The 23,554-nt window shown below is 40.6% G+C and overlaps 1 protein-coding gene across 4 annotated transcripts in view; it reads left to right on the forward strand.

Moving 5' to 3' along the window:
• EIPR1 (EARP complex and GARP complex interacting protein 1) overlaps window positions 1–23,554 on the forward strand; it is a 167,438-nt gene that overhangs the window by 139,706 nt on the left and 4,178 nt on the right. For all 4 annotated transcript variants that reach the window (XM_073336099.2, XM_073336098.2, XM_073336101.2 and 1 more), the window contains 3 exons: window positions 4,051–4,187; window positions 7,940–8,107; window positions 9,612–9,779. In XM_073336099.2, coding sequence (XP_073192200.1) covers window positions 4,051–4,187; window positions 7,940–8,107; window positions 9,612–9,779 — 473 coding nt within the window. The remainder of the gene's footprint in view (window positions 1–4,050; window positions 4,188–7,939; window positions 8,108–9,611; window positions 9,780–23,554) is intronic.

Below are 23,554 nucleotides of genomic sequence, written 5' to 3' on the forward strand. Positions count from 1 at the left end.
ATAGAAGTGGTGAAAGGATTATGTGAGAAGAACTGGGGTGGAATGGCAAATTCTAAATGTATACAGTTTCTCCTTTATATTTCAGACCTGAATCAAGGTTGATCTTTAGAAGTGTGCCAGTCCCAAATCACATTTAGATGCGTGGAAGAGGTCTGTCATGTTCTGGGGTTCAGTCCAGACCAGTGAGGGATTGTGCATTAAAGTGTAGGGTCACAAGGTCTGTGCATAATACTTTAGACAGTGGAGGTTAAGATAAGATCAGTTTCCTAAAATGTCTGCTAAAATGGGAAAAATCTCTCCTAAAACTGACAGAACTAATCCACTGGGGTATGTTTTGGATACACAATGCTTGGAGGCTTTCCTACCCCAGGAGTAAATACGGAAAAAATAAGACAGAAATGTGTGGTTTTATTTTATTTGGAACTCTTGTATATTTTCCGTGTTATTGTTTCTTTCCCTCTGATTATCTAAGTTTATTTTCTCAAGGTTAAATAAGCTTAATTTAATTTTTGAGGTGACCCATTCAGGTCCTGTGCACTTCTGTGTAGGTTGGAGTAAATCCTATATATGAAATGATACATACACAGAAACAGTATGGTATAGTATATTTTTATTATCTTGAATCCAATGGATGAATGTTATCCATCTTATTTCTTCTTTATCAATAAACTGCAGCTTTTTAAAAAAGGGATGTGGCGAGTCATTAAAACTGTGTCCAGACCTACCTGGCTAAGATCATTCTTACCTGAACAAGGGAAAACCTCAGCTTTTCTGACAGGATGTAGGGGATATTAGAAGGGCTTTAAAAGCTTGACCACAATGAAATCACTGACAACCTGTAGAGAAATGGGTGGACATCCGTTAATTTCTGTTGAGGAAGAACCCTTTTTATGCAGATCTTGATAATGGACAAACTGTTTAATGCCTGCTTTAATGGAACAATGATGTGTAGCTGAGGGAGTAATCCCTTGTGGTGATCAGGGCAAGTGTTGTAAACTTGTCTGAATTACATCAGTAGTGTGGTAAATGTACTGATCTAAAATAGTTAAAGAAAAATATAAAAATAATCTTTTAAAAGAATTTGGTCAAGAGAGATTCTTTCCTTGAATTCGGTGGGAAGCCATCTTCTAAATGGACTTGGTATGGTGATTAGAATATCCATTTTGAATGCAATAGGGGAGGTGTTTGGCTCGAAGTGCATCAAGGGCTGTCTTTTTTTTTTTTTTTATGGAAGATGACAAATGTTGATATCTGTGGATTCTTCTAAAGCTCACCAGAATTTTATGTAAACAAACTTAAGTGCTCCTTGTAGGTGCTGGATTCACAGCACTAAAGAAAAGTGCCCATTTAACCACACAGTTGAAACAGCTCAATTACAATTGTGTGAGTTTCCCAGCACCACTTTCTTTCGGAGCCTCAAAGCCCTGACTTAAAGGAAATACCTTTCCATGATGAATTCTGTCTCTTCGACTGGAGCTCAGTGACAACTTTATTGAGAAAGATGTTTAGATGCCACATTGATAGACCAACCATGAGTACCAAGGTAAACAGAAAGTTTTCAGTTCAAAAAGATTTAAAAACTGTTCGGACAGCAAATAATAATTTTCACAGTACTGTTTGGCATAAGTGTACTCAAAAGGTGGAAACATAAGCAAAATATAACCATGCATATAGGTCTCTTACATTGTTATACCACAACAAACAAATACTTTGCAAAGGTTTCTGAAGACATGCACATCTCAGCCAGTTTAATAATTTCAGCGGTTGAAAAATTGTACTTGGCTTTGAAGGTTTCTCGATTGCTAAGTTTAAAATCCCCAGTGAGGAGGAGTTTGTGTCTGAATTATCAGATGCAGTAAAAGGTTTGCAAAATACAAAGGTGTATGTTGTTATAATATGATAAAGCATAAACTTATGCATCACATCTCTTCAATATTGACAACATAGACCTGAAGTTGTTAAAAGTCCTACAAGTAGATGGATGCTAGATATGTTTCGCTTTGGTTATACCTGTGAAAACTCAATACGGTCGCTTAACATAATAAGCTTTCTTTTAACCCTTGCTCACTTCAAATATTTAGAAATTATAGTAGTAAGTGGAGTGTAAAAAACAAGGAAGGGGAAGAAGTAATGGGATGGAGTTGAGCCATGGAAAAGTTAGGCTCTGGGTATTGGTCAAAAGTTCCTTACAGTGAGATCTCATAGTGTGTGGAATATGTATCACTAAAGCAATTTAAATGTATTCTACATAAATCACTTAGAGAATGCAGTGAAAGGAGGGGGATGAACAAAATGACCATCTTTAACTTCTTTGCTTAGTCATGTGGAAATTGTACAGTGTTGTGCTGTGACTAATAGCAGGTTGGTTTATTTTTTTTCTTTAAAATATAAAATACAAACCCCTAATTTTAGCAAGGGTATTTAAATTAAATAATATTACTCTGACCCTCCAATATTTAAGGCCTCTTCCTGCTCGCTTTGGCTTGGAGAGAACTTATCTTCCCATCTTCTGTGGAAAGTCAGTTACCTATTGTGGTCTTTCTGTCAGTGTTGAGAGGGTGAATGAGAGTGCAGAGAGGAAACCAGAGATCCTAACCTATGTCCTGCTTCCCTTCCAAGCCTCCTTATGTACTTTGAAACGAGAACTTTTTACTCTCGCCATATGACCTATCATCCACCTTTCACTATATGGTAGTAGATTATATGCTAATGGACCAGGATTTTAATTTTTTTAAAATTACATTGGCCTTTATTAAACGGCCAACACCTGCAGCATGACCCAAATCTGGTTTACCTTGGCCTGATATTGGATAGGTCATTGATATACTGCAGTCACTTGAATAAGACCACTAGCACTCAAAACAACATGCTCAGAAAACTGGCTGGCTCAACCTGGGATGTGAACACCCGGACACTTAGAACATCAGCCCTTGCTCTCTGCTATTCAACAGCAGAATACTGTGCTCCTGTCTTGTGTTGCTCATCTCACACAAGGCTGGTCTATGTAGAACTTACTGAAGCTCTGTTCATTGTTACCAGGACTTTACGTGCAACTGTTGCCAGGGCTGCCAATACTTAGTAACATAGCACCATCCCATATTCACCATGAAGGGGTTTCCATTATGCTCCTGGCCAAGATCCATGAGGACAGTGACTTGCTTCTCTACTCTGACCTCTTCAACCACCCACCAATTTGTATGTCTTCTGGATGCCCTTTATGGTCACGTATGACTCCACAGGACAAGATGCTGGCATCTGCTTGGCTTAATGACTGGTCAGCGACGACAGTCATTTGTCACTCTCTCATACCAACCCAACCATCTTCCCACCAGGTTTTGACCTGCCAAGGTACCAGTGGTCATCCCTGAACCAGTTTCAAACAAGACAGGGCAATTATGTGGCCAATCACTTCAAATGGGGTTTTTCTCATGACCCACAATGCAGATGTGGCAACTTCAGACTCTGTCACATATCTTTGACAAGTGCCCACTGACTTACTTGACAGTGGGCTTCTGGCTCTGATGAGGATGCTATGAAATGGCTGGGCACACTGAATGAAGGTGCATTCATTTAGATTAAACCTGGGACTCCTGTATTGAGTAACATTGAGTATTGATATATCTTGTGAGCAATTCCATGTAACTGAATGTACGTATATATCTGTGCTTGTTAACCATCTTCAGATGTTTGAATACTCCCATGAAGTTTCAACAAATTATATGAAACAATTTAATTTTCTTTGGAAATGTAAAGAAGGTTAGAAAATGATCTTTACATCCATTGTCTGCTGAGTAACTTACACTGGATAAGCCTCATAAAAATTACTTCAGATTGTGTGGGCTAGAAAACAAACTTACTGGTCTGGGTTGTTACATACATACTTTTTTACGTGTGTGTTTGTTTATTTATTTCCCCCCCATTAGTATCCTAGTATCTCTACCTTACTTTCTTGCACTTGGAGCAATAGGTCAGCTTGCAATTTTTCTACTGTGCCTGCATTTATTTTAATTTTAGCCTTATTTGTAAATACCCCATTTTTTTAATGCACAGCTCTCCAGTTCTGCTGCATTGGAAGGAAAAGGGCAATTAAAATTTACGTCTGGACGATGGAGTCCACACCACAATTGTACACAGGTTGCAACAGCTAATGATACTGCCATTCGAGGATGGGATACTCGAAGTATGAGGTAACAAAAAAATTTGCTCTCTTGTTCTTAAAGAATAGACTCTCTACTGGAGGTTAATTTTCATCACTTTTGACTTGTTTTTTGAAAAAAAGGATAGAAAAGATGTGACTGCATAAATAATTGTAAATGGAATGGATTTGGATTGCATTGTTGGTGTATTCAGAGCTTTCAAGTAAAAGGTTTACTCATGGGGTTTTTTCTAAGCTTCAAATCTACCTTGTGTATTGAGTGTCATTGAACTATGCAGTAGTCCCAAGGTGATGGTTCAATACACAATATAAGTATTGCTTAAACTAGAGCTGTTTCATAATTCAGCATGAAAATCAATGTCTGTTTAAATCAGGGTACTGATGGTGCACTAATTGTTATCTCCATAGTATGATGGTTAAAGGTAATTTAATCTTTGGGGGTAAGTTTACCTTTTACTTTTACCATTTTAGTAACTACTGTATCTAAGATTATAACATACTAGTTCCACACAATTATGGACTTTATTTAAAAAAAAAAGTGAGCCAAGATAAACAAAATGCTGCAGATATACCAAGTTAGGGACTCTCTACCTGCTCTGGTTGTGATTTTGATAGGCAAAGGAGTGGTGATGTGCACATATGTTGCCATAACAACAGAAGCCTGCAAGCTTTTTTAAGATACCATTTATCCCCTTAGCACACAGTAATTTATCACTAAACTGAGAAAACGGATGTCTTGTAATAACTTCTGTTGCCTTAAAGGGGGGATGATTTCAAATTTAGTTCTGTGGCTCCTGCAAGCCCAGGGTGCAGCAGTAAGTCCCCATGTTTCCCAAGCTAAAAAGGTTTATTTAATTTCATAAAGCAAAGCTAACTATACATATATACAATCATCAAAAACCATTTTTTCTTGTTTTTCTAGCATCTTGTCATTTTCATTGTTCTGTAAGAGGACATGCAAAAATCTAAATTCATATTTATAAATAAGGCTGCCTTTAATAAAAACATATAGGAGGTAATGGTGAAGGGCAAAGGAGAAGGATTTTTTGGGGCTTTTCCTTTGTTTTCTGTAATTATCTCATTTCAGCATGTTGTATTCACACTTGAGCTTAAAGCCTAACTATGTTTAAGTGCTAAAGACCATGCACACAATACATTTAAGTTTTATGCTCTTTCTTACTAGTCCTAATGGAGGAATCTTCTGAACGTTGTGTTTAATGAGGTATCCTAGTAAACACCAATGAAAAATATTTATTCAGGTTATTAACAGTAACTGAAAGAAAAATGCTACGGTATGGTTTACAAAAGCAAACTTCACAATTACAGCTTGTCTAAACAAAATAGAAGCTATAGAACAAATCACAGCTCAGATTAGACAGTCCCAAAACCAGTTTGAAGAGCAATGGACTTCAGACAATGAACTATTTGCAATCTACATGAAAAAAAAAATACAAACAAGAATAACTCTGAGCTAAAGAGACTGTGGTATCTCTAGAAAGAGGCTAGTCTGATTTGTCTACTAACTAAGTAGAGTGACTGTATTTCCTGGAGTTTAACTATTCTGCCCCAGCTCCCCACGTTTTATATGTGTATGAAAATGTTGCACCAACTGCATGTGGACCTGTTGGTGTATAGACATATTGAACCACAGTTCTGACATCCCCCAAGATTTGTCTGAAGCTTCCACTCTGCAGAGTTTAGGAGCTCATGGGACTGAGTTGTACGCCAGGATTTTTGCATAGGATCTGTTCTTTAAGCTACTGAATTCTGCAGGAGGGACTCTTCAAACCCATGGAGCTTCTGAGCTTGGACAGAGCAGAAGTGCATAACTGATTTGCATTGGGGAAAAAAGCAGGTTCTTATCAATAAGGGGAGCCAGACTAGCTGACTTGCAGAAAGCTCCTATAAGTAGGCAGAAGTAGGAATAGAAACCATAAGAGTAGATTAATTCAGCCATAACTAAGGAATAAAGGAGTAAAGATGAGGGAACCAAGGATAAAAATCTGCAGAGAATGGGAAAACGGAGGAGGGAGATACTGAAGAAGAGCTAGAATAGAAGCAGGAGAATACTGTCAAGAAACCCCTTGAGTGGGTAGAAAATGAAGCTGAAGGTGTTAGACGAATGAGGAAAAGAACAGAAAAAAAGGCCTTCACGCTAGGGCAGGAGGTCATTAGTAATTGTAATAAAAGCTGTGTATGTCAAGCTGAGAAGATGGAAACCAGAACATATTTTCCAAGAGAAAATTAAATCAGAGGAAGTCCAGGCAGTGGGACTAAATTGCAAGAAGATTGGAAGAAAGGGGAAAGAAGAAGATGGGACAGTAGTTGAAGAAACAAGTGTGGTCAAGGGAGGGTCTTTTAAGATTGGGGTAAGCCTGACATATGTTCAGAGGATAGGGGAAAGAGAATAGAATGGGGGAGAAGGTGAAGAAAGTTAGTATTTGGCATTTCAGTATTACCATGGTAATCCACCAGTGGAAAGAATGTCCCTGCTTGCAGCTTTCTGAACAGTCCTTAAAGATGCGAGCATCATGCACCTTCCCTGACCAGCCCCCATTAATATCAAGAAAGCATACCTGATGAGCTACCAATGCTTGCATAGCCACCGAAACATAGCCCGATTCTGTTAACGTACTCTGTGGCAATATGGGCTGGTGCCAAAATAGGGATATGCATGCCATCTGTCACCCCCATCACAGTTCAGAAACCCCATTGCTGCAGATCCATCCACTATGTCCTTCTTATTGCCAAGAGTCACTGTCCTGTATAGGATGAGACTATTTAATGGCTCTACACACTTGCATGATAGTAGCCCCCACTGTGGATTTTCCAACTCGAAAATGGTTTCCCACAGAGTGGTAGCAATCTGGATTTGCAAGCTTTCACAGTGCAGTCCCCACTCACTTCGCCACAGCCAGTGGAGCTCTCAGTCTGGTGTCCCTGCACTGGAGGGCTGGGGCGAGCTTGGCACATAGATCCAGGAATGTGGTCATTCATATCTGAAGATTCCTGAGCCACTGCTCATCATCCCAAACTTGCATTAGGATGCAATCCCACCAGCCAGTGCTTGTTTCTCGGGCCCAGAAGCAGCATTTCACTGTTGCAACTGTTCCATGAATTCTACTAACAACCTTGAATTGTTTTTCACTGTGTCTCTTAGCAAACTGTCCTCAAGGACATTGTCATGTCTCCCATTGTTGCAGTACTTTCTGCAGCTCTGTAAATACCAGCAGATCATTGCAACATTAATGAGAACAGTGCAGAGCTCTGCAGGCTTCTATCATAGGTGACAAACACGGAAAAATGCCACAGGGTTTGTAGGTATTTTTAAAAAGGTGCAAAAATTATGGGATATGCTTAGCATTGTGGGGCGGAGAAAGTTGCTCACTAGGAAGTTGACCCTTATTTCTCAGAGATCCCTGGCCGAGTCACTTCTATCCCATAACACATTGTGAAAATTTCCCAAAAGACATTGCGCTGTACAAAGGCGTGTGGCACACTGGGACACCTACACATGGTGCATTGTACTTTGCATTGACGCAGCCGCTCCTGGTGAGTACGTACCATCCCAAAGCAAACAGCCAAGTGTGCACGCCCACAAGCGATGTACAGACTCAATGGCTGTATGCTGATGTAACTTGCATTAACCAAAGATTATAGTATAGATGTGGCCTAGCTCTGTCAGTGCCAAAGTATTAACCAAGTTACTAGAGAAACAGATTTTTATCAGTAGACTGCAGTTAGCTTTCATACTACCTTTAATTCTTAATGTATGTTTTACAGACAGATCTATTACATAGAAAATGCACATGGACAGCTGGTGCGGGACCTAGACTTTAATCCCAATAAACAGTATTACCTGGCTAGTTGCGGAGATGACTGCAAGGTGAAATTCTGGGATACTAGAAATGTCACAGAGCCAGTGAAGACACTAGAGGAGCATTCCCACTGGTAGAATAAATTATCTGCATGCTGTTTGTGCGTGGACGGTTTATGTAATTTATTCTGCTAATTATTTTACTGTTTAAAAACAATGCAAACTAGCTGTGTTTATGTTATTGTGATTCATCAGTTTTCTGCATCATGGAATGGTTTTAATGTATGACTATTTCTTGTATAATTTGTGAATTAAGGGTTGGGGAATGTGAGTCTAATTTCTAGTAAGGTATTTTCAGCTGTATGACGGGTGAGATTCTGGGCTGTATTTCTAAGAGGCGCAGCACAGGGAGAAGGGGGTCAGGTGGCTTTTAAGACATCTTTGCACTCTGAGTTCTGGATTGCTTTGTAGCTGCCAACATAATTTACACAGCCCTAGGGCTGTCTCAGTTACAGCACCCTTCCTGGGCTGCCTTATGGCAGTTGCATTGCCCAGCATCTTCACAATGCTACATGCTGCAGCCTGCACCCGTGCAATTGCTCCTCACACCCCTTGAGCCAGCACAGGCAGGGGGGTCCTTAGATCAGTTTCCGTCCTGGGGTAGTGGTCTCCCTTGGCCAGATCCAGGGCTTTGAGAGCCCCTTTATATCATTCTGGCCCCTTTACACAATACGAAGGGGCCAGAGCAAGGTGAGAATCTCACCCATAGGTTTAAAAAATTCCTTAAGAGATTAACCATTCCATTTTTGAACGCTTACATATTCATATTTTTGTAGTCAAGAGAAGCTGAGCATTTCATATTGGAATCTGGGCTGCAGAATCACTTGCAACATAAATCTGGACCCTGCAGCCACTTTGACAGTAGCTTGAAGATGAGAATTAACAGAAGCAATATTTTTACTTGTTGAGAAGATTAAAACAAAAATAGAACAAAAGAAAATCATAACGTGATTGGTATTAACTTAATTCATAAAATATAAACACTAGAAAAATCTAATCCTTTTGATTTAGGGTCTATTTTAACAGTTCACTGTGATAATGTGAGATCTTGGTTAATGTAGAAGTTTATTTCAAATCCACATTTTGCTTTTAGAGTACCTTACTGTATTTAGTATTTTTAGAATGTCTATTTGATATATTGAACCATAAGCAGACATTTACCCTTGGGGAATTATATTAAGGTTTGGTCCCTCCACCCCCACCCTCCCAACCTGCAACCTGTTTGTTGAATTTTAAAGATATGGCCCTGGAAAATCAAATTACATGGAAGTTTATGACCCAAATGAAGACAGCAAAAAAACAGTCTTTAGAATGAGTTTGTCAGATTCTACCCATACTTGTAGATTCTAAGGCCAGAAAGGACCATTATGATGATCTAATCTGACCTTTTGTATAGCACAGGCCATAGAACTTCCCCAAAATAATTCCTAGAGCATAACTCATTTTACAGATTAGATTTCTCTGAAACTATTTGTTCACGTTTAAATTGAAATAATTTATTTAAACAGTGCAGTATATTTACTTACAGACTCTGTGGAATAGACCTGTAATACTTTTTTAATTATTTACATTTTATAGGGTATGGAATGTACGATACAATCATTCTCATGACCAGTTGGTCCTTTCAGGCAGCAGTGATAGCAGAATCATTCTGTCTAACATGGTATCAATTTCTTCTGAGCCCTTTGGACATCTGGTAGATGATGATGAGCTTAGTGACCAAGAGGACCACCATCAAGAGGAGAAGTATGAAACATATTGATTTTCACACAAATCTTTTGTAGTATCAGGTGTTTTTTACTTTAAGGACTAACATGCTATATTCTTTACTGACTTCAGGATTTTTGTATACACACCTTTCAGGTATGTTGTACTTTTCAATTTAATCTACTACATTGAGTCTTGGATGGGATCACTTTTCTAAAACGAATTGGCAGAGTTGCTGTAAGTTCACTGGTGTAAGTGGGATGGGACACTAAACGCCTGACCCAAAGCCTTTTAAGTCAATGGAAAGACTTCCATTAACCTCAGTGGGTTTTGAGTCAGGCCCTGAGCCCACATTTAATAATATGTATCACATAAGGGTTGAAAGTCTTCTGCTTTTCATCAGATTTTCTCATAATTCCTTCTTCCTTAATAATCTTTAGAGTTAAACGTCCACACACCATCATGAAAAGAAGAATGAAAATATATTGCCAACATTAATTTCCTTCTTAATATAGCTGATGGGCTCTACTAGAAAATGATACCTTTAATGTGCCTATATATATTTAGGATTTTTTATTTTTAAAAGTTATTTTCAGCTGAAGGTAAGGAATAACGCACATCATGGTGAGCATTTGTAAGTGTATATTCACTCCACTTCGGTGTGTAAAGAAGCTAGACACATCATAAATCATTTTATTAAAAATAGTATTATTTAAAAACATTGTGTACACTAAAATGCACTTGCTTTTTATGTTGTCTTTTCTTATAAGAAATAAGCCTAAATTTTCATTATCGCATTTAATATTAATAGTTTCAAGCCTTTAATTTTTATTTGGAAAAGTACTTTGGCAGCCTAAAACTTGAGCGGAAAAAACGCTTATCCCCCAACCTGTACTTTTGCATGCACATTTTTTGCTTATACATATATATGTGCCTGTTCTTTGCAGGCGTGAACACCTCATGTGCACTGAACACGTCTAACATTTGTGTCCACACAAGTGTTCTTAATTTATGTTAATGTACAAAAATGAGTTGGGTGCTTTATAGTGAAAATAGAAAGGCATGGTTCCTGCCCTGAATTTTTTTTTTTTTAATTAACAATAGGGTTAGATGGAGTGAGAAAGGGAAAGGGTTACAAAAATAAGATCAGACAATTACTCAGTTATGCTACGTGCACCTCTGAGCTATACATCTATCTATATTGAACAATAAATGCAAGTCACAAGAGTGTCCTCACCTTTGCTCCAGCTGATGCTGAGCTACTGGTCTCACTTGTTCTGCCAAAGGAACAGTTGTTTTTCCATGCCAAGAAAGGAAGATATAGTACTCATTCAATACTGGTTGTAAAGAATATCTTCAGGAGCAGCTGGCAAGTCAAGTGGCTGGAAAAGGTTTAATCTGGAAAAGTTGCCCATGGCTTAGTAGTTTATAAGTATTGTCGATGTACCTACAGCACAGCTCTATAACCACACTGTGCCTTGTCATTCTCTGTGTGTGGTCTCTGCATTGGCCCACAATCCCTACAGTAAGGTAGACTCTGCAGTTCCCTGTGGATTGGAATCCAGAAAATACAGTGTAAATAAAAATGGCCCAAAGTATCTTGATTATAATTGTTCTCCCTCTTTATTAGGTGCTCAGATAATACAGTAATGAGTACAGTATAAGAACCTATATTGAATAGAAACCACTGAATTATGAAACCACCTTCTGTAAGCAACCAGGTTTTTAAGTTCCTTGAATAGTAGCTTAAATTAGGTTTCACTGTACATATACAAAACACATACTATAAGGTCTAATATAAGATGTGTATTTACCAATTACATCAATGGCAGCAAAATTAGGACAACACTGAGTGCTTTTGAAAATCCTACATTGTATGTGCTCCCTTTACACAGATAACCTTTTTCTATGCTGTCAAGGCTGATTCCCCGCTCTGGCATTTCAAGTGCATAAGGTGGGGTCCCACAAGGATTTTAAAAATTAATACTTGCCACTCCAGGCTTGTATTAAACTCCCAAGGTTACAGCTTTTCTCTGACCTTGGCTTGGTAAACGCTGCCACCGCCCAAATGCAAAACCCCTTTTTTTGGAACCCAGGAAAGCACACTTGGGAATTCCTTCCTGTGGGGTACCCTCAAGTGCTTGCTCTCTCTCTCTCTCTCACACACACACACACACACACACACACACACACACACACGCTGAGAAAGAAAACAAAGGAAATTAGCTGTTGCCACCAGCTAATTAAACAACATATACATAAACCAAAAATTCAATCCTGTTCTTAAAAAGATAAATTCTATTAAAAACAAAAAGAAAAAAAATACATCTGGAATTTGGGCTTTTGCTAGATTTAAAAAGCCACTTACAAGAATTAAACATCAAGAATAAGCTCCTTGAGGTCCAGCTTGAAAGTTACAGCACAACAAAGGCATTTGGGGTTCGCACAGAGGAGTCCACTAGGCATAAGAAATAAATAGAAATAAAGCTAATCACATCTTTCTAAACGTTCCTGATCTACTTATACATTTTGGGGGTTCCAAATAAATAGTTCTAGGTATGATCTGATCATCTATGATCATACCTGGCTTAAAGCTTCTCATAGCATAACTGCCCCCTGTTCCCCTCTTTCCCAGAGAACAATAGACACAAAGGGGAAGGTTTTTCCCCATTTTAAAAAGCTCTAGCCTTCCCATTGGCTCCTTTGGTCAGGTGCCAACTCCCTTTCCTTTACCTCGGGCTCCTTTTAACCATTTACAGGTAAAGCAAGCAGAGAACAGCCACCAAGAGGGACTTTATAGCTAACTGACTGGCTGGTGTCCATAAAAGGGAGCTCCCCCCCCCCCCGGCCTCCATTTGTCATATATGCCACATTACCACTCACTGTCCCTATATCTAGATCTGCAGACTTGAAGATTCTATCTTTACTGTCTGTAGTTTTAACTATGTTTTTTTGGATCCATTTAAATTCTTTCGGCTATAATGAGAACCCTCTCTATGTTGTTTTTTCTATCTGTTTTTGTTTTTTAGATACTTTGTTGGTCCACATTTCAATAAAAATCAGTAAGATCAAAGCATTCTTCATTTTTAGGAAGTTCTAAATTCTTAGGCTATAGGCAAAATTTTGATTCGATATTCTGTTTCATAGCCAAACACTTTCTCTCTCTTTTTCCTCTCTCTCTCTCTCTCTCTCTCTCTCACATCCCCAAATACCCCTGCATTGTGTTTCTTCTTGATATCTGCCTCCCCTATTATAGTTCTGCATCCACTAGCACTTTTTCTCCCCAATTTTAAATACCGTTTTTTGAGAAACTATCTGTTGTAATTTGCTGTCTTTATTTATCCTAATGTCATCTATAACAGAGTTATTTTTTGAATTAATCTCCTGGAAGGATTTCAAAATACTGTCATTCATGTTTGCTGAAGTGCCCCGGCCTTGCACCAGGAAAATGACAGTGTTTTTAAAAAAAAGTCACTAAAAGGGAGTTTTCCGAGGGAAAATAGCCATAGTGCAGTGTTGTATCATTCCAGTTTTCCTTTTGACATGCTCACAATCTGCTAGGACTTCTGAACATCAAGAAAACTGTAGGTAAAGCTCAGGGATGTCACGATAGTTGTAACTGCCACCAGCACTAAAAGCTGAGTGAACAGTATATCTGTTTTTCTTCAAGTGCTATGTGTAGTACACTGTGGGAATGCATGCATTCCATGATCCCAGAGCTGGAAAATTTTGAAAGCAGTGTCTGTTGGTCTGCATATGTGCCCTGGCTCACCTCATACCTCTGACAGAGGAGGTAAAAGGCAGGGCAAACCGATCACCTCTCCAGTTCCTTCTCACTGCAGCGTGGTCCAGGTTGGAATATCCAGTGTCTGAAGCTTCGGCTTTCTTCTTTACCTATGAAAATATATTTAGATATCTGTAAATAGATTTTATATTCTCAAGTTTTAAACTTTTTATCTGTTTAGTTTTCGTGTTTTATAGTTAGTCTACTGGACGTGGTGAGCCTCCCAAATCTCCCCCGTCCCCATCCCATTTGGGTAGTGGACTATGCCCAGGTCTCCAGGCTTCAAGATTTGTGCTTCCTGCCCACAATACTACTTAGTCAGCAATGACCACTAATGCTGTTTGTGCTGCCATGGGGACATAGTGGCAAGATGGAGTATCTGTTGTTCATTCCCCAGGAAGGGTGGAAAGCCATCCCCAGAAAGGGCAGAAACTTCACCTTAGGAAGCACCTAATGGAAAAGGCCTTGAGGCTGCAATTGGACCCAGGCCAGGGGATCCCTCCTGTATATTGGTTTGACTCAGCAAGGAGTACGCCTCCTGCCATGAGGTCCAAATCAGGAGTGAAGGAGTCAGCTGCCACAGATCTCTTGGCGGGATCGTGTCATAGAATCATAGAATATCAGGGTTGGAAGGGACGTCAGGAGGTCATCTAGTCCAACCCCCTGCTCAAAGCAGGACCAATCCCCAATTTTTGCCTCAGATCCATATATGGCCCCTCAAGGATTGAACTCACAACCCTGGGTTTAACAGGCCAATGCTCAAACTACCGAGCTATCCCTCCCCCCCACCTCCATGTCGGGAGAGCATGGAGCATTCTCATAAGCATGAGGCTGTCTTCTTCCAGATTGTCTTTGAAGAAGTCAGATCCACCAAGCACTAGCTCAGCACAAGAGAACTTAATACATCCTAAGTCTCAGAGGCATGATAAGAAAGCCCAGAAGTTTAGGGCTTCATCAGCACCGGATGCAATCGGGTGGTGCTGGTTCCTCCCAAGCACAAACATCAGGATCCACCAGCACTTGCAGTTCCATCTTTGTCATCAATGGCTGTGGCACAGACTGTCTCTACAGTGGCTCTGGCAGTTCAGGCAGACAGAAGCCCTCTTGCTTCAGGAAGAGCTGAAGCCCACGCTCCTCCTGAGGACATCTTCGGTCTCCCAGTCTCAGAGTTTCCCACTCCTTCATCTTCCCTCTCTTTTGAGAGAGGTTATGACTCCACCAGGGGAGTCTGTCTGTGGAAGGAGTTTGTCTCCCATTACATCTTCGGGCTATGATTTCCCTCCAGCAGCCCATTGATACTGCCATTGGGACTTGAATCAGTTTTCTCCTCATAAGGAGATTCTGAAAAGCCCAATGAATCCATGCTTCCTGGTCAGAAGACCTGAGCCAGTTTGGGCTCAACCTCCGTCTCAAATTCCTTGGAACTGTTTGTACCCTATGTCTTGGGGACCACCGCTATCCCCATTCAACCCATCTGGTTGGTGATACTGGGGGCCTTGGGCTCATAGAATATGAGGGTTGGAAAGGACCTCAGGAGGTCATCTAGTCCAACCCCCTGCTCAAAGCAGGACCAATCCCCAACTAAATCATCCCAGCCAGGGCTTTGTCAAGCTTGACCTTAAAAGCTTCTAAGGAAGGAGATTCCACCACCTCCCTAGATAACCCATTCCAGTGCTTTACCACCCTCCTAGTGAAAAAGTTTTTCCTACTATCCAATCGAAACCTCCCCCCACTGCAACTTGAGACCATTACTCCTTGTTCTGTCATCCGATACCACTGAGAACAGTCTAGATCCATCCTTTTTGGAACCCCCTATCAGGTAGTTGAAAGCAGCTATCAAATCCCCCCTCACTCTTCTCTTCTGCAGACTAAATAATCCCAGTTCCCTCATCCTCTCCTCATAAATCATGTGTTCCAGCCCCCTAATCATTTTTGTTGCCCTCAGTATCATCCCACAGAGTTGCTCCAGTCTGCTAGGGAGTTACCCCTTCCCTTCCCTTTGAGGTGATAACCAGAGATGACCCCAGATCCTTCTGAGGGGGAGGAGTACGCACTAGATGCAGCAGTTCCACCAGATCCAACAAGATTTCCATCTTTGTCACCCGATGAAGCAGTGACTCAGATGTCTCCATCCTCTCCTGATGACTACGAGCAATTCCAGGAATTCTTGTGTAGAATTGCAGGGAAGCTGCAGATAACTTTTTAGGAGGTTCAGGATCCTCAACACAAGTTCTTGCTTCTGTCCTCCAGCTCCTGCAAGATAGTGCTCCAAGTTAATGAAGTCATGCTGGAGCCAGCTAGAGTGGTCTGGCATACCCCAGCTACCTGCACTCCTACCCCTAAGAGGGCACAGAAATGCTACTGTATCCCAACCAAGAGGGTGGAATTGCTGTTCTCTCACTCTGCTCCTAATTCTTTAGTGGTCCAAGCTGCCTCAGACATATTTAGGCAGCAACATCCCTGGGCTGTCATAAGTAATAAGGAAGGCAAGTCTTGACTTGGAAAGGGAGGTCTTTTCTTCTTTTAGCTTCCAGTTCAGGATAGACAATTACCAAGTACTACTGACTAAGGACGACTTCCTGAACTGTTCGAAATTCGCAGACTTTGACTGTCTCCCACAGCAGGACAGAGCTCATTTCCAGGCTTTAATACAGGAAGTAAAAATGGTTGCCAGGACCATTCTCCAGTGAGCTGTAGTTGTAGCTCATACATCTTCCAGGGTAATGGCTACTGCCATCATGATGTGGGGAATCATGCTCCATGCTTCAGGGTTTCCCAAGGAGCTCCAGAATAATGTTGAGGATCTTCTCTTGGATGAGACTTCTCTGTTTAATCAGAAAATGGATAAGTCCTTATATACTTTAAAGGACTCCAGAACCACCTTCCATTCCTGGGAATATATACACCTGCACCAAAGAGTAAATTCCACCAGCAACCATACAAGCCTAGACCGATGACTCAGCAGTTCTTCCATCAGAGAGAGACCCCGTAAGAGGCAGAGACTCAAAAGATCTGTTTCCCTCGCCTTCTGCAGTGGGTTCCTCATTCCAGTCCCAGCCCTCAGCTAAATGTTATTTTTGACAGGAGCTTGAGAGTTGCAAACCACTGAATCTAACACCTCCGAGCTTCCACAGACCCTTTGGGGGTCATCTAGCACTCTTTTTCCATGCCTGGAGTCCAATAACAGACGGAGGGGTGCTCAGCATCGTTCATTCCAGCTGTATAATAGTTTGCATCTTTTCCTCACCCCCTTTTGGGGGGATACTTTTATGAGAACATTCTCAGATAGGAAGTGGAATCTGTCTCTAAATGAAGAGTGATAGAGCAGGTTCCTATTCAGGACCAAGGGGAAGGGGGTTTTACTTTTTTAGTTTTACTTCTTTTTTTCCCTAAAAAGAAAAGCTTGCAAAACATTTCTCCTGTTCATTCAAAGTCACTATGCCTTCATGATGTAAGACAACATCACAAGCGTCTTTTACATCAGCAGACAAGATCCAGTCCCTTGTGTGCAGAAGCAGTCAGTCTCTGGAACTGGTGCATTGGCAATCAGATTACTCTGTCGGTAGCAAGACTTTTCCTGCCAGGAAACCAGAATATGCTAGCAGACGTTCTCAGCAGACACTGTGCGGTCGATCATGTGTGGAAGCTTCATGAGTCTGTGATAAACAATTTTTTTGCTCTCTGGGGAAACCCCCACCAGGAACCTGTTCTCCCAAACAAACAGGAAGTGCAACATAAACTGTTCCCCAGAGGAGTCCTGGGCTGCCATTCATAGGGCAACGCTCTACTCCTTCCATGGTCACTTAATCTGAAGTATGCCTTCCCTCCACTACCACTCTTTCCTCAAGTCTGCACAAGATTTGGCAGGACAGGTCATGAGTTATTCTCATTGCCCCCAGTTGATGCACACAGTTTTGGTTTCTGAACGTTCCTACATGTGTCATCTCGGGCATTGATTATTAGTCCTGTTTCCTAATCTCCTGACTCATGGGAACACCAAGGTCAGGCATCCCAACCCACGGGTGCTTTGTCTCAGAGCCTGGTTTTTGGATAGGCATTGTCCTTACAGGATTCATGCACAAAACATTCTTTCTAACGGTAGGAAGGGTTCCACTAATAAATGTTACGTAGACAAGTGGAAGTGTTTCTCTGTCTGGGCACATCAGACACATTTCTACAGAAGCCAGAGATGTTCCTTTCGTTTGGGATTTCTTTCCTTGAAGACAGCTGGTTTGTCAGTTCCTTATGGGTTCTTGATCTTTGCATGCCTTCTGAGTAGCAGATTCTGGAAAGGCCTAATCGGATCTTTTCCACCTATAAAAAAACCTATTCTTCAGTAGGACTTGAACCTTGTTTTCTCAGTACTCACTAAGCCTCCTTTTGAACCATTGGCTTCTTGCTGTGTCTCGCCTATCCATGAAAGTTGCATTTTTCATAGCCATTCTGTCCACTTATCCATGTTCTTCCCAAAACCTCATGCATCCTCAGAAGAAAGGAGGTTCTATCTCCTCGACATTACGTGAGCCTTCACCTTTTACATGCAGAGGACAAAAACCATCAAGAAATTCCCTAGACTCTCTGTTGCTATAGTGCAGTGGTTCTCAATCTATTTACCATTGTGGGCCACATATGCAGCTCTCTGTGTTATGTGGGCCACATCCACATAATATATATACTACCTGTATGGCCCTGAGGATGTCACATGGGCCACAGCTGTATGCTGATTGGGCCGCAAGTGGGCTGCGAGTTGAGAGCCACTGCCATAGCAGAAAAGGCCAGGGGTCAGGCTATATCTGCTCAAAAAAATCTCGAAGTGGATCTCAGACTGTATTTTGCTCTGCTATCAGCTGTCTAGTCTTTTCCCTCCTTGTAGGGTAAGAGCTCATTCCACAAGAGGGGAAACAATATCTATGGTGTCACTTCAAAAGGTGCCTCTACTTGATATCTGTAAGGCAGCTACGTGGAGCTCAGTCTACATGTTTGCTAGGCACTGTGCCTTAGTACAGGACTCCTTTACTGATATATCTTTTGGAACAGCAGTCCTTCATTTGACTCTACCATCTATGACCTTGCACCATCCTCCTATTTGAGTACTACTTTTCAGTCACCTACAGTGGAATACACACAGGGACAGGCACTCGAAGGGGAAGAGAAAGTTACTTATCTTATTGTAACTGTGGTTCTTGAATTGTGCGGTCTCTATCTGTATTCTGCTACCCACCCTCCTTCCCTCAGATCTTCACATCTTCTTGGATTCGAGGTGTAGCAGGAACTGGAGAGGCAGTTGTTCCATCCTGCTTTTTTCTTTTCAATCAGAGGCACGAGGTAAGCCAGGGCACATTTTCAGACCAATGGACACTGCTTTCAAACTTCTCCTACTCAAGGCTCATGAAGCGCATATGTACTCCCTAGTGGAATACAGATCGGGACAATGTGTCTCGAGGAACCTCCAATTACTATAAGATAAGTAATTTTCTCTTCAGTCCTAGAGCTAAACCTTGCCCGCAAACACACCCTTGCGGATTACTTTTAATTTCTAAAATTTAGGAAAAATATTATGCAATATCTGAATTACGTCATTTTATTAGTAATGTATCTATTTTGTTTAAATTCTGCAAACTTATATATTTCAATATTGATCTCAAACACTTCTACCAAATGATCTTACTTAAGCAGGTTTTAGGTATTTTCCCACAGCTAACATAGTGTTAATCTTGACTGTTTTAGAAAAGATTGTGGGTTTTGTATCTCAGTAAGAGAAATCTAGAAATCGTAAGATTACAGTGTAGCATCACCCGACAAAGTGACTTACTTAAAGCTGCTTATGTGAATTCTTTGTGGGAGAATTTGTAGTTGGGGCTTTGTTGGTAGGGTGTCTGAGAAACTAGGTCAAATCCAATAAAACAGCAATTTCCCATTCTTACATTATTTTGTCTTTAACAAATGTATAATTATTTCCTATTAGTTTCTTCACTCAAGTTAGTAAACATATCATATTTAACCAGCAATGACAATCTGTTTTAAAATACAGATTTTGTGTGTTTTAAAGATGTTTCTGTTGGAGAAATTGAGGTTTTATTAATGTGAGAAAATGACCGGTCTTTCAATTGCATGAATGGTTAAAAATCATCGATCCTTTCCCATGCAAGTAATATAAAAATAAGGTCTACTAGGAGTATTATTCAGCTGATATGTTGTATTTTTGAGGCTGTCAAAATTGGCTATGATGAGGGTCAAATTGGAAATCTACAGGAAACTGAAGGCTGTTCCTAATTTGCATATAAATTTGGATGGAATTTTTTAAAATCAGATAAATTCACACAGCCATAATATTTTCTAGGACTTGTATCTTCCTTAGCAGAGCAACAAAAATACCATGTTGGTTGAGTTTACCAGCAATAAAATCCAGCAGCTGATCAGCTCTACCCTGCAGTTACAGGAAGAGGGTATCTGCAGGGTGCATTTTAGAACTCTGTGGGGTGTGCTTGGCCCTCAGGCCGCGCTTTGGGCACCCCTGCTGTATATTGTTGCCGCTCTACTGGGTTAGGTTTATTTCTAAACAATTTTTAGGTTGAAAAAGATTTAATTTTAGTTCTGATGGAGAATTAATGATTTCTGATGTCTCTCTTTTTTTAAACTTCTTTTTATTGAAGTTTTTGATGATAATATGGAATCGCAAGCACTGCAAACCTAAGTGATTGTTAGCATGAGCAGTAATTTGAAGTAACGGCATGCTACATGAAAACAATTATCCAAAAGCTAAACGGGCTTCTCTTACAAGTGTGACAGGGTCGGGCCAGATGGCTGTAGGAGAGTAATAGAAGGCAGATATATTAACCCCAGGCTAAGTAGGTCCCTTTTCCCTGGGTAAGGTAACAGGGCAGGTTCCAGAACAATCAGGAACCTTCTGGAGACAATTAAGACAGGCTGATTAGAACACCTGCAGCCAATCAAGAAGCTGCTAGAATCAATTAAGGCAGGCTAATCAAGGCACGTGGGTTTTGAAAAGGAGCTCATTTCAGTTTGTGGTGTGCGTGTGAGGAGCTGGGAGCAAGAGGCACTAGGAGATGAGAGTGAGAACGCGACTGTTGGAGGACTGAGGTGTACAAGCATTATCAGACACCAGGAGGAGGGTCCTATGGTGAGGATAAACAAGGTGTTAGGAGGAGGCCATGGGGAAGTAGCCCAGGGAGTTGTAGCCGTTGCATAGCTGTTTGAGGAGGCACTCTAGACAGCTGTATTCCACAGGGCCCTGGGCTGAACCCGGAGTAGAGGGTGGGCCCGGGTTCTCCCCAAATCCTCCCAACTCCTGGTCAGACACAGGAGGAGTCAACCTGGACTGTGGGTTCAGAAAAACGGCCAAGCTGAGGGCTGCTGTGAAGCTCCAAGGTGAACAAATCCGCCAGTAAGTGCAAGACCCACCAAGGTAGAGCAGGAACTTTGTTACACAAGATTGTAACACAGTTAACCTCAAACTTATTTAGTCAAATGAAAGTTTCCCTCCTTTTATGGGAGAAGCTAGTGGTGGCCATGCTATACAAATAGGATAACAAAAAGAGAAAAAGCCCTGTTCCAGCTCTCTGACACCGATCTCAAAACTGTGTAGGAGATGTAGATAGATCCATATTAGGATGGATGCAGTAAAAGAACCTAGATAAACAGATAGGCAAGTAAATATGTCTGCTCAGAAGAAGCTCTTAAAATGGTATTAAAAAGTTGACACTAAAGCAACTTTTTGAGGAAAATTTATTACAAGGAAGAAATAATGGCCTGTGTGTTTCTTAAACACACAAACCCAGAATATAATCCAGCCAAACTACTCCTCCAAGAAAGCAGCAGGCCAGGGATCTAAACCTCTGGTGTACTAGATGAACCATATCACTGGTAATATTCCTTTTAATCATAAAAACCTTTTGAACAAAGCAGTTAAACATTCTCATGAAGTGAGCTGTAGCTCACGAAAGCTTATGCTTAAATAAATCTGTTAGTCTCTAAGGTGCCACAAGTACTCCCATTCTAATAAGAGTTAATCAGCAATTGCAGACTCAAGCTGGTGCTGTTTATTGCTATGTCAGGGAATAATAAAGCTATAATAGATAATGAAATATAGCAACATTGTTAAATACACTCTAATATAAACAGTTAAAGAGCAATTTAGTGTATGTCTACACTACAGCCTTGTCCGCAAAACTTACATCACTCAGGGGTTTGAATATTCCACCCCCCTGAGCGATATAAGTTACACTGACGTGAGTGTTTGGGTAAGCACTGACGGCAGGAGAGCTTCTCCCACTGACCTAGTTTATGCATCTCGCAGAGATGGGTTTTTTATGCCAACGGGAGAGCTCTTTCCCATCAACATAGAGGATCTTCACCACCCATGCTGCAGTGGTACAGCTGTGCCTCTGCAGCACTGTACATGTGGACATACTCTTAGATAAATAGAAGTTTGTATCTAAATCTTGATTTTATCAATTGTTTTCTAGATGAGCCACTTGACCACTCACTTTGCTTACTGTATGAAAACATCAGTTTCCTTGACTGAAGTAAATTTTGTCCAACCAGCCCAGCCTAAATTTACTAGGTGACCCAAAGAGTATTTGATATATGGTGGTCTCAGCTGATTCTCAGTCTGCATAAAACTGATTTTCAACTTGATCGGGTAAAATCTATGTTTTAGGATTCTGAAACTGAAGCTCTGTAAGCAGCCTAGCTTTACATAGTATCAAACTGCATATCCTCTGGGATTCCTGGGTTACCAAAATAATACAAGACACAGTATACCCAGCAAACATTTTATTTGGATGTCTCTGAGCAAGGGATAAAATGATTGGTCTCCAAGAGATTTCTAGTGTGTAAAGCAAACCTCTTTTGTTCTGATTTCTTCTTCCTTGGCATCCTCACATTTCAGATATATTGGTCCTTAATCTGCTACTGTCTATACTGGTGCATCCCCATTAGGAAAATTATCCAGGTAGCACAATTTAAAGGATAATTTCTTACTTTCTTTCATCAGAGCATGTACAATATCTCCAAGGTTAGAAGTGGAAGTAAGTTTCTACTGGACCTTTTGTGCTGTTCCTGCAGTAATTTTCATCCTGTGTTCAATGTTTGCCTTAGTATCTTGTATAGTATCTAATCTTTTATGTAGGAGATCCACAGGTTATGCCTCCTTCAGCTCCTTAATAGCGATGTCCCTAGGCCAGGCCTATATCCGATGAAGTGAGCTGTTGCTCACGAAAGCTTATGCTCAGATAAATTTGTTAGTCTCTAAGGTGCCACAAGTACTCCTTTTCTTTTTGCGGATACAGACTAACACGGCTGCTACTCTGAAACCTGTCATTATGGAGGAAGAAACTGTAAAATGCTACCATGTCTAGTCCTGAGCTCATGTGGTCTGAATTATTTTTAATAATATGCTCTCCTTAAGGGATACTACCAGGTAACTTTTAATTCTCAATGGGAAATTCATCAAAGAAGGAACAATAAATGAGGTTCAAAATAGCAGAGTAGAACTGAAATTCAGAACAGTAGATTCAAGATTCTTTCCTCAACATATAATCCCTCTTTTTTACATTAAACTGTACAAAATATATGATTGGAATTGATACACCAAAGTCACATCTTACATACAGAAAATAGTGTAAACTAGCAGTTTATCCATCCCTATTTATCCAGCCTCTTGTTAACTGAGTGAGACTCTTGGTTAACTGAAAGTCGGTCATGTCCCTTGACAGCAATATGCACCATGCATTGCTCCCCTGCTTATCCAAAGAGACATCTGAAACCTTCAGAATAATGGAGTTTTGGATAAGTGGGTGAGCATTGCATGAGGCACATTGCTATCTGGGGACATGACCAACTTTTTTTTAACCAGCTGTGTCAGTTAAGAAGTAGTCAGAAAAACACTATAGAGGAGATGAAATGTGCATTGTGGGCTTAGTAGATCAGTTATTAGATGGAGTGTATCAAAGTACACTTTCAGGAGCTCTCCAGCATACATCCTACTCTTCACAGTTAATCTATAAGC

Source organism: Lepidochelys kempii, chromosome 3 (genome assembly GCF_965140285.1).
Source record: "Lepidochelys kempii isolate rLepKem1 chromosome 3, rLepKem1.hap1, whole genome shotgun sequence".
Lineage (NCBI taxonomy): Eukaryota > Metazoa > Chordata > Testudines > Cheloniidae > Lepidochelys > Lepidochelys kempii.